Source organism: Manis javanica, chromosome 3 (assembly GCF_040802235.1).
Source record: "Manis javanica isolate MJ-LG chromosome 3, MJ_LKY, whole genome shotgun sequence".
Lineage (NCBI taxonomy): Eukaryota > Metazoa > Chordata > Mammalia > Pholidota > Manidae > Manis > Manis javanica.
The window spans coordinates 171,153,369-171,165,624 of NC_133158.1; the positions used below are offsets into that span (position 1 = coordinate 171,153,369).

The window sequence follows — 12,256 nt, forward strand, 5'->3', positions numbered from 1 at the left end:
GGATTTTAGGTGTTCCTCATGGGCTAATTCCAAATTCATTAAAAAGATATTCAGGGAAAAAAACAATTAAACATGGCGGTGTGAGAGAAGAGACAGGGGTTTCCTCCTAAAACTGGATACAAAGTAGAAAATTTAATTGGCGCAACTAATCCTGAGAGAGCAACAGGAAAGAGGAGGCATCAGACTGCACACACCTGGAGAAAAGAGCAGACCTCAGCGAACGGGGTAACGCACCAGAGCTGTGGCTTCGCGGGACCCGAGCCCCTCCCCCACCCCATCTCAAGAGCGGGAGGAAGAGAAACTGATCAGGGAGGGAGCAGAAGGCGCGGGACTGCTGAATACCTAGCTCCGAAGATCTGTTCTGGGAGCACAAACCTACATTTCAAGGTGCATTCATGAGACTCGCATGACTACCGGGTTGAAAAGTTAATACAGGCAGAGTTCCTGGAGAGACTGGGATTCCGGCTCCTTGTGGAAAGCAGGGATCCATATCTGGCTGCTCTGGGACAAAAACTTATACCTGTGTGCTCGGCCCACTGGCTCAGGCAGTAGAGACAGGCACAGCAGCTGGGAGGTTTCCTCCCCCCAGGCACCATTACCACTCCCCTGCAACCCCCAACATTGCTTCAGGGGCTGAGCAGCTCCAGAGACTACACCTTCTGGACACTAGAGGGCATCACATACAAACATGAAATGCCAAAGGAAATGTCCAGAGTAAAATTGTTAATACACTCCCGAGAAAGATTTAAATGGTATGGACCTCGTGACTCTTCCTGAAAGGGAATTCAAAATAAAAATCATCAACATTCTAATGGAGGTACGGAAAGACATCCAAGAACTCAGGAATGAATTCAGGTCAGAGCGCCAATCGTTGAAGAACACAATGGAGGGTATTAAAAGCAAGTTGGATACGCTGGAGGAGACAATAAATGAAATAGAAACTAGAGAAGAGTAATACAAAGAAGCTGAGGCACAGAGAGAAAAAAGGATCTCTAAAAATGAAAGAATGTTGACAGAACTGTGTGACCAATCCAAGTGGAACAATATTCACATTATAGGGATACCAGAAGAAGAGTGAGAGAAAGGGATAGAAAGTGTCTTTGAGGAGGTAGTTGCTGAAAACTTCCCCAATCTGGGGAAGGAGATAGTCTCTCAGGCCAGGGAGATCAACAGATCTCCCAACACAAGGGACCCAAGGAAGACAACACCAAGACACATAGTAATTAAAATGGGAAAGATCAAGGATAAGGACAGACTGTTAAAAGCAGCCAGAGGCAGAAATAAGATCACATACAAAGGAAAGCCCATCAGGCTAACATCAGACTTCTCAGCAGAAACCTTATGGGCCAGAAGGGAGTGGCATGATGACATCAAGCAGAAGGGCCTGGAACCAAGATTACTTTATCCGGTGAGATTATCATTTAAATTTAAGGGAGGGATTAAACAATTTCCAGATATGCAAAAGCTGAGAGAGTTTACCTCCCACAAACCATCTCTGCAGTCTATTTTGGAGGGACTGCTATAGATGGAAGTGTTCCTAGGGTTGGATAGCTGTCACCAGAGCTAGTAAAACCATGGTAGGGCAGATGGAGCAGCTGATTGTGAGGCAAATACAAAATTAAATTGACTATCACAAAAGTCAATCAAGGTATAGACAAAAAGTACAGAATTTGATACCTAATATATAAAAAATAAAGGAGAAAGAAAAAGGAGGAGAAATAGAAAAGAACCCTTAGATTATGTTTATAACAGCATACTAAGTGAGTTAAGTTAGACTTTTAGAGGAAAGTAACCTGGAACCTTTGGTAACTACGAATCTAAAGCCTGCAATGGCAATAAATACATACCTATCGATAATCACCCTAAATGTAAATGGACTGAATGCACCAATCAAAAGACATAGAGTCACTGAATGGATAAAAAAACAAGACCCATCTATATGTTGCTTACAAGAGACTCACCTCAAACCCAAAGACATGCACAGAATAAAAGTCAAGTGATGGAAAAAGTTATTTCATGCAAACAATAGGGAGAAAAAAGCAGGTGTTGCAGTACTAGTATCAGACAAAACAGACTTCAAAACAAAGAAAGTAACAAGAGATGAAGAAGGACATTACATAATGACAAAGGGCTCAGTCCAACAAGAAGATATAACCATTATAAATATAATTGTGCCCAACACAGGAGCACCAGCATATGTGAAACAAATACTAACAGAATTAAAGGAGAAAATATAATGCAATGCATTCATTTTAGGAGACTTCAACACACCATTCACTCCAAAGGACAGATCCACCAGACAGAAAATGAGTAAGGACACAGAGACACTGAAAAACACAATAGAACAGATGGACCTAATAGACATCTATAGAACTCTACACCCAAAAGCAACAGGATACACATTCTTGTCAAGTGCACATGGAACATTCTCCAGAATAGACCACACACTAGGCCACAAAAAGAGCCTCAGTAAATTCAAAAAGATTGAAATTCTACCAACCAACTTTTCAGACCACAAAGGGATAAAACTAGAAATAAATTGTACAAAGAAAGCAAAAAGGCTCACAAACACATGGAGGCTTAACAACACACTTCTAAATAGTCAATGGATCAATGACCAAATTAAAATGGAGATCCAGCAATATATGGAAATAAATGACAACAACAACACAAAGCCCCAAATTCTGTCAGATGCAGCGAAAGCAGTCTTAAGAGGAAAGTATATGGCAATCCAGGCATATTTAAAGAAGGAAGAACAAACCCAAATGGATAGCCTAACATTACAATGATCAAAATTGGAAAAAGAAGAACAAATGAGGCCTAAAGTCAGCAGAAGGAGGGACATAATAAAGCTCAGAGAAGAAATGAACAAAATTGAGAAGAATAAAACAATAGAAAAAAATCAATGAAACCAAGAGCTGGTTCTTTGAGAAAATAAACAAAATAGATAAGCCTCTAGCCAGACTTGTTAAGACAAAAAGATAATAAACACACATCAACAGAATCAGAAACGAGAAAGGAAATATCATGACGGAATCAACAGAAATACAAAGAATTATTAGAGACTACTATGAAAACCTATATGCTAAGAAGCTGGAAAACCTAGAAGAAATGGACAACATCCTAGAAAAATACAACCTTCCAAGACTGAACATGGAAGAAAAACAAAATCTAAACAAACCAATTAACTAACAAAGAAATTGAAGCAGTAATCAAAAAACTACCCAAGAAAAACCCCCCGGGCCAGATGGATTTACCTCAGAATTTTATCAGACATACAGAGAAGATATAATACCTATTCTCCTTAAAGTTTTCCGAAAAATAGAAGAGGAGGGAATATTCCCAAACTCATTCTATGAAGCCAACATCACCCTAATTCCAAAACCAGGCAAAGACCCCACCAAAAAAGAAAATTACAGACCAATATCCCTGATGAACGTAGATGCAAAAATACTCAATATTAGCAAACCGAATTCAACAGTATATCAAAAGGATCATACACCATGACCAAGTGGGATTCATCCCAGGGATGCAAGGATAGTACAACATTCGAAAATACAGCAACATCATCCACCACATCAACAAAAAGAAAGACAAAAACCACATGATCATCTCCATAGATGCTGAAAAAGCATTCGACAAAATTCAACATCCATTCATGATAAAAACTCAGCAAAATGGGTATAGAGGGCAAGTACCTCAACATAATAAAGGCCAGATATCATAAACCCACAGCTAACATCACACTGAACAGTGAGAAGGTGAAAGCTTTTCTTCTGAGATCAGGAACAAGACAGGGATGCCCACTCTCCCCACTGTTATTTAACATAGTACTGGAGGTCCTAGCCATGGCAATTAGACAAAACAAAGAAATACAAGGAATCCAGATTGGTAAAGAAGTTAAAGTGTCACTATTTGCAGATGACATCATATTGTACATAAAAAACCCTAAAGACTCCACTCCAAAACTACTAGAACTGCTATCACAATACAGCAAAGTTGCAGGATACAAAATTAACACACAGAAATCTGTGTCTTTCCTATACACTAACAATGAGCCAATAGAAAGAGAAATCAGGAAAACAATTCCATTCACAATTGCATCAAAAAGAATAAAATACCTAGGAATAAACCTAACCAAAGAAGGGAAAGACCTATATACGCTGAAAATTATAAGACGCTCTTAAGAGAAATTAAAGAGGACACTAACAAATGGAAACTCATACCATGCTCTTGGGTAGGAAGAATTAATATTGTCAAAATGGCCATCCTGCCGAAAGCAATATACAGATTTGATGCAATCCCTATCAAATTACCAATAACATTCTTCAACGAACTGGAACAAATAGTTCAAAAATTCATATGGAAACAGCAAAGACCCTGAATAGCCAAAGCAATCCTGAGAAAGAAGAATAAAGTGGGGTGGGGGGTGGAATCTTACTCCCCAACTTCAAGCTCTACTACAAAGCCATAGTAATCAAGACAATTTGGTACTGGCACAAGAACAGAGCCACAGACCAGTGGAACAGATTGGAGACTCCAGACATTAACCCAATCATATATGGTCAATTAATATTTGATAATGGAGCCATGGACATACAATGGGGAAATGACAGTCTCTTCAACAAATGGTGCTGGCAAAACTGGACACCTACATGTAGGAGAATGAAACTGGATCACTGTCTAACCCCAAACACAAAAGTAAATTCAAAATGGATCAAAGACCTGAATGTAAGTCTTGAAACCATAAAACTCTTAGAAAAAAACATAGGCAAAAATCTCTTGGACATAAACATTAGTGACTTCTTCATGAACATATCTCCCGGGGCAAGGAAAACAAAAGCAAAAATGAACAAGTGGGACTATATCAAGCTGAAAAGCTTCTGTACAGCAAAGGACATCATCAGTAGAACAAAAAGGTACGCTACAGTATGGGAGAATATATTCGTAAATGACAGATCTGATAAAGGCTTGACATCCAAAATATATAAAGAGCTCACGCACCTCAACAAACAAAAAGCAAATGATCCAATTAAAAAATGGGCAGAGGAGCTGCACAGACAGTTCTCCAAAGAAGAAACTCAGATGGCCAAGAGACACATGAAAAGATGCTCCACATCGCTAGTTATCAGAGAAATGCAAACTAAAACCACAATGAGATATCACCTCACAGCAGTAAGGATGGCTACCATCCAAAAGACAAACAACAAATGTTGGCGAGGTTGTGGAGAAAGGGGAACCCTCCTACACTGCTGGTGGGAATGTAAATAAGTTCAACCATTGTGGAAAGCAGTATGGAGGTTCATCAAAATGCTCAAAACAGACCTACCATTTGACCCAGGAATTCCACTTCTAGGAGTTTACCCTAAAGATGCAGCACTCCAGTTTGAAAAAGACAGATGCACCCCTATGTTTATCGCAGCACTATTTACAATAGCCAAGAAATGGAAGCAACCTAAGTGTCCATCAGTAGATGAATGGATAAAGAAGATGTGGTACATATACACAATGGAATATTATTCAGCCAGAAGAAGAAAACAAATCCTACAATTTGCAACAACATGGATGGAGCTAGAGGGTATTATGCTCAGTGAAATAAGCCAAGCAGAGAAAGACAAATACCAAATGATTTCACTCATCTGTGGAGTGTAAGAACAAAAGAAAAACTGAAGGAACAAAACAGCAGCAGAATCACAGAACCAAAGAATGGACTAACGGTTACCAAAGGGAAAGAGACTGGTGAGAATGGGAGGATAGGGAGGAATAAGGGCGGGGAAGAAGAAAGGGGATATTATGATTAGCATGTATAATATGGGGTGTGGGGGAAAGGGGAGGGCTGTGTAACACAGAGAAGACAAGTACTGATTCTACAACATCTTATTATGCTGATGGACAGTGGCTGCAATGGGGTTTTGCGGGGGACATGGGGTAGGGGAAAGCCTAGTAAACATAATGTTCTTCATGTAATTGTAGATTAATGATAACATAACAAAAAACAAATAATAATAAAAATAAAAAGATATTCAAAGGCCTCTACGAACTGTTTCCAAACTACCCTTCCAGCTGCGTTTCCCTCTTACCATGCTTCTTGCTGTCCACATTTTCATATCTCTAGGCTATTTATTTTTAGGTACTGTTTTTAAGTGCTTTATAAGGACTAACCCCTCAAGGAGGCTATTGTTGTTATTATTACTACTTATTATTATCTCAGCCACAAAGAAGTGAAGAAGTTTGTCCCAGGAGCAGGAGGCAGGATCAAAACCCATACAGCCTGCTTAGAAAGTCAGCTGTTAGCCACTCATCGAACCAAGTCTCCACCACTTTCTTCTGCTCCTACTGAAGGTGAATGCATGCGGCAAGCCTTGCTCATACACGACTGCCCATAAACCCCTTCCAAGCCTACAGTCAGAATTCCCTGCCCCTCCCCTGGGCTCCCAGAGCACAGAGCATACACTCCTTCGGGCAACCTTACTATAGTTTGGTCTGTTTTGGAGCAGCTGTACAACATTCATTCATCCGTCCCATCAACAGAACATGCCTGAGCCCCCACCACGTGCCAGACACCAGGACTAGGACTCAGGACTGATGGTCACCCAGGCAGCAGTCCCTGCCATGGCTGATAAAAATAGTTCTGGAATTGTACGCTCCACACACAGTTATAAGGCTTCCCAAGACTCAGCCTACTTACTTCTCTCTACAACCCAGTACTCCGATGAAAAACAACTTTCCCACAGTCACATACTAGTAAGTGGTGGTGTCCGGCTCCTCAGTTTGTTTTCCAGACAGACAGAAAAATCCCCTACAGAGCGGGAACTGCCAGGGCAGGAGCTAGGACAGGGGCTGCAGGAGCACCGAGGAGGGGCTATACCAGGACAATCTGACTGCCTTCACCTATACCCCACTCCCCCCACTACAAGCTCCAAGAGGGCAGAGACCATGGCTTTTCCTATGGACTGTATTCCAGCATATCACCTGCAACCCAGTTTGCTACTGAATGGAGCAGAATTGTCAAAATCTTAGAATATCTGCTTCAAAAAATCCCTATTCTTGGGGTCTTGGAGAATTGAGGCTATGGACCAGCAAGAATGGAAATAAAGAGAAGAATGGAGTTCAGAGTCCTTAATTTGGATTCACTGAAAAAAATGCCATTCGGATTTAGTAAAATGCTGGGTTTGTGGACCATGTGTGTCCATAGCTTAGTCCCACTGGCCACTAATAAAAGCCTGGCATGCAAGAGTCCTTGCGGGCGGGTGCAGGCTCCCCAGTGAGAGGCCCCAGAGCCCACACTGACAGTCAAGATGTGCTCACAGTGCTCTAGCTTGCCCCCTAAGCAGCCCTGAAACCCCTATGTTTACCTTCTGAGCACATTCCGTAAACACTGAGGATGGCAGCCCCACTCCCAGTTATACAGAATTCTAAATTAGGGATCTGAGTTCATGTGGTTTTACTGATCATGCCTGTCTTCTGTCAGAACCCAAAGGGTCCAATTCTTGTAAGTCCTAGAGCTCTGACATCAAAAGGTAAGCAGAACAATAGGAATTTGAAAATTATGATGCTGAGAGCAGCCATCATTTCTTGAGTATCAATGTGCCAGGCACTGTGTCAGCCTTTCAAGTACTATTTCTAGCCATCACTCAGCCTTGTATGTAGCTATTATTTGCCTCATCCAACAAACACAGAAACTGAGACTCAGAAAACCTGAGGGATCTGCCCCGAGCCACTCAACTACAAAGTAACGAAACCAAGATTCAGATCAAGGTCTGTCTGACTCCAAAGGTTTTGAATTATGCCTAACTACCTACTGATGATGGTGCTGGTGATACAGAAATTATTTCCCATGATAGAAATTACAGTACCTGAGATTTTGTGGCCAGACTGCAAGTGCTGAAAGAGTGAACAGCAAATCGCAACAGGGCTAGTGCTGGAGAGACTCAGCTTCCAGTGCCCCTCAACAGAGCTTCGTGGAATATGACTCAGGCTCCACAGTGTGTGACCTCATAAGCACGGGCACAAGACAAAGCCCTATTAGGGTGTCACAGGTTACCAGGAAACCACACCCCCCAAGGGGCAGGGACACTGTGCTCTCTCCAGGCTGAATGAGCTGAATTAGCTTTGCCCACATCTGGGAACAGAGAAACACAGGGCAGAAATGATTTGCTGCCCTTAGGAAATCTGAAGCTGGGTGAACCATCTCTAGATGTTTTGAGGGATCCCAGAAAACTTCTCAGCCTCAGACCAATGTTATGAGTTAGTGGGACCCAAAAGAGCGACGTTTATGCTAGCGTTCTGAACTCGCTTCATTGCCCAACAGATGGTTTCTAGCTGATGCAATCCCACAGCCAAGAAAGAAAGTCCATCTACCACCCTTGCTTTGCACACCCACAGCGATGGGGCATTCACCCCCTCATAAGGCAGCCATCCCACTGAAACAATTCCTGGCGTCTTTATGGCTCTTCGGAAACTTGCCCAGCTGTAATCTGTCAAGGACAACTGCCACAAAATTAACAAAATGGCTGACTTTTTCAATAAAAATCTGACCTATTTTTTAATAGAAACTGACAGCTACGCTACACCACCACCAGTGTCCCCTTAGTGTCTCTTCTGTGTCCTCAAGAATGCAACCGAGAGGAGCACTTGGGAGAGCCAGCCTTCCCGGGCAGCCAGCCGCCCAGCGATCACTGCCAAGCCCGCCTGGCTCCAGAGCTCACTGCCTCGCTGCCCGCCTCAGGGAGCTCAGGCGCGCCATTAGTGCTAATTGTTGTGGCTGCCAAGGAAACCGTCGCACAGTTTGCAAACAGGCTGTGCACACACCGTAGGCAAGGGAGTGCCAGAGACCCCAGCGGGGATGAGAGTGGCCCACGAGCTCTCCTGGAGTGCCATTGTTAGAGACCTTAGACATATTCTGCGGTTGATTTGTTGTTTTCTAAGGAACAGAGTCCCCCTTTCTGCTCTTTCTTGCCCATCATGGGGGCTGCACCCACTCCCAGAACCATCAAGGAGCAAGGAAGAGAGAGATCCACTCCACCAGGCACACAGCTCTCCCTCGCAGCTGGCCTCCATTCCCAGCAATTTTAAGGGGATGTTTTTAAAGACAGCATCCATAGTTTTCAAAGTCTATGTTAGGTTTTTGCCACCAAGACGATTTTCTTTAAAACAGAAATTCAGGGTAGGGATTTAATTAACATTGCTCAGGTGTATTTTTGAAGTGAAGACCACAAACTGATATGACCTATCTTCCCAAGTACAGAATTGTCAAAAACTAACACTGCTTTTCACATTCTAAAAGAAACCCACTAGAATCTAGTGGTGTTTTCTTTGCCACGGAGGAGTCATCGCTTCTTGGAAAAGTTTTCAGACCCACCCAGAACCTCCCTAGAGGTGCAAAGCCCAGTGTCAGATGGCGTTGCAGGCACATAACCCTGCTCCCCAGGACAGGGCCTCGTGCGAGGGTCCCACAGGGCAGTGCAGAACGGCCCACCTCGTTGCCCCCTTCTTTGCTCCTGTCAGCATCGCTTGAGCAACAAGACTTCTGGCCAAACTCCAGCTCTGGCAGAACTCAGGTAGGTTGTTGCGCAGTAAATTCAGGTTCCTGTTCCCAGCCGGAAGCACAGGACTTCATGGCAACATTTTATCAAGTTCCATGGTACCCAAAAATATTTCCACATGAGGGCGATGTCTTCAGACCCTTGGTGCTGACGAAAGACCCCTTATCAGCCACTTGGCTTGAGGCCCAGCCTTCTCTGGGTGGGGTTGTTCTCACTGGCCAGTCCTCAGCTCCAGGAGCAAGTGTTAAGGGCTGTGACAGAAGGGGGCCCCCCTCCCTGTGTGCAGACGGGAGTGTGACAGGTCAGTATGAGAACCTCATACAAACTAGGCCTCTCTTCCAAGTCCTGTTAGAAATCAAATGCCAGGAGACAAGGCAGGCCCTGGGACCTGAGGGATGCTGGGGGCACAGCAGCCCCTGCCCACACCCTCCAGACCCCCTCCTCTGCCTGGCCTTCCGGCCTGTGTCCTGAGCAAAGCAGGTCTCCTACACAAGCACTATGGCTGCATCCTGCCAAACTCCAGCGCCAGAGTGCAAGGAGGATGGAAGCAGAGGTGCTGATGTGTTTGTTTTTACATCATCTCATTACTGAAGGATCCCCATTTTGCTGCAGAACTCAAAGTCTCAAGCCCCCAGATCATTTTACCTGTTTCAAGAAGTAAATATCCCACGCCGTCCACCCCGGGAAGCCCAGTCCTGGGGGTTCGGCTCTTCTTTCCTCCCGGGTACCTCGATCCAGAGCAGCCCAAGAAGCCGAGGTGCAGGGCGGGGCAGGGCCAGAGCAGGGCCGGCGTGCGGGGAGGGGCGCGCTGGGGGGCGAGCCCTGCGCAGCTCTGGCTCGCGGCTCCGGGCGGGTCCATTGCCGGACGTGCAGGGCGCTAACGTTTAACCTCCTGCGGCCGGAGCACCGCTCCCTCAGCCTGGGGCGCCCCCTCCCGGACCAGATTCCTGGCATAGCTTTCCCACGAGGCCCAGCTCACCTGGGGGTCACGGTAGCTGGGGAGCAGGGAGGTCCCGCGGTGCCTGCTCGGCGTCTGGGACCCCAGCCCGCCTCCCAGTTGCTCCACCGACCTGCGGCGCCTCAGCCCTTCTCAGAACCGTCGCCGCCTGTGCGGGCCAGGGGTGCTTCTCCAGCCCTGTGGCCCGGGCACCCCCGGAGACGGGACAGAGCCTGCCCGGCCCAAACCGGCGCTGCCAACCTGCGGGTCCGGAGATGCGTGAGCCTCTGCAAACCGGCAGGTCACGGCCTGGGGTCGCCAGTGCCTCTGCTCCCACCACCGCCGCCCCACCGCGGCCCAGGGAGGGGTGGAGCCTCTGCCCTGCCCCTCTGGGACCAGCTATTTTTAGGTCTGTTGGGCAGTGGAAGGAGGGAATGCCATGTTTAATTCTTTAGGAAAATCCAGGATCCAAGTGAATGAATGGCTCCCAGGCCTTGCTGAGAGGCCAAGCAGAGCCCAGCCAGGCTGCACATGCTCCTGTCCTCACACACACACACACAGACCCGCATACCCACCCCCACCACAGAGGCACAGCACCCCCAAGACACACATACACAGACACGCACACCACATACCCACACACACCACACACAGCACCCACCCAGACACACATACACAGACACACACACCACACACACACACACAGCACACACATACACACACACATACCATATACACACAACACACACTCATCCACTCACACCACACACACACACACACACACACACACACACACACACATACATACATACAACACCACTCGGGTATAACCTGCTGGCCTGCTGAAAGCTGGGGCAGCTGCACCCTCCAGGCCAATGCCCAGTACACCGGCCCCAAACTAAGGGGACCTTCCTGGTTTCCGATTCGGCCTCACACTAGTCCTTTGGGTGTGTCCACCTCCCAACGTTCTGGCTTGCCCCGTGGGTCCACTGTAAAACTCAGAACCAAAGAACTCTCTCTCCTTGTGTCAGTCCCTCCCTGATCCCTTCCCCTTCCCATAGCCAGTGGTTGCTTTACTGACACTCAGGTTTCTGGGAATTTTTTCAATGCCTTTCTCCCACCGCAGCCTCCGTCTGCCAAGCTCTGTATTTGGGGACAGCCAAAACACATGGGTATGGGAACAAGTGTTGGCAAAAATGTGGAGAAATTGGAATCCCTGTGCCTTGCTGGTGGGAATATGAAATGGTACAACCAATGCAGAAAAGAGAATGGTGATTCCTCAAAAATTTAAACATAGAATTACTATATGATCCAGCAATTCCACCTCTGGGTATATAATCAAAAGAACTGAAAGCAGGGACTCAAGCAGATATTTGCACATACATATTCCTAACAGCATTATTTACAATGGCCAAAGGTAAACGTGTCCACCCACATATGAATGGGGAAATAAAACGTGGTATGTAAATATAATGAAACATTATCAGGCCTTCTAAAAGCATGAAACTGATACATCCTAGAACAACCTTGAAAACACTAGGCTAAGTGAACAAAAGGACTAATATTACATGACTCCACTTCTTCAAGGTCCATAGAACAGTCAAATTCATAGAGATAGTCCAGAAGTAAACTGCTGGTTCCCAGGAGCTGCGCTGGGAGCTAGGGAATAAGAAGTTATTTAATGGATACAAGGTTTCAGTTTGGGATGGCAAAAAAGTTCTAGAGATGGATAAAGGTGTTTCTTGTGCAATAATACAAAAGTACTTAACTGAAT

The 12,256-nt window shown here is 45.4% G+C and overlaps 1 protein-coding gene across 5 annotated transcripts in view; it reads right to left on the minus strand.

Annotated features, from left to right (window-relative positions):
- Positions 1-11,411, minus strand: part of LOC108402585 (cilium assembly protein DZIP1L-like) — a 63,881-nt gene extending 52,470 nt beyond the window's left edge. Inside the window, exons 1-2 of one of the 5 annotated variants that reach the window (XM_073232395.1) lie at positions 11,314-11,411; positions 10,191-10,743 (exon numbers count right to left, since the gene is read on the minus strand). In XM_073232395.1, coding sequence (XP_073088496.1) covers positions 10,191-10,499 — 309 coding nt within the window. In that variant the 5' untranslated portion in view covers positions 10,500-10,743; positions 11,314-11,411. Of the gene's footprint in view, positions 1-7,856; positions 7,962-10,190; positions 11,039-11,313 lie in introns of those variants that run through there. The other 4 variants (XM_073232397.1, XM_073232394.1, XM_073232398.1 and 1 more) reach the window with 4 other exon arrangements.
- Between the last annotated feature and the right edge of the window lie 845 nt (positions 11,412-12,256).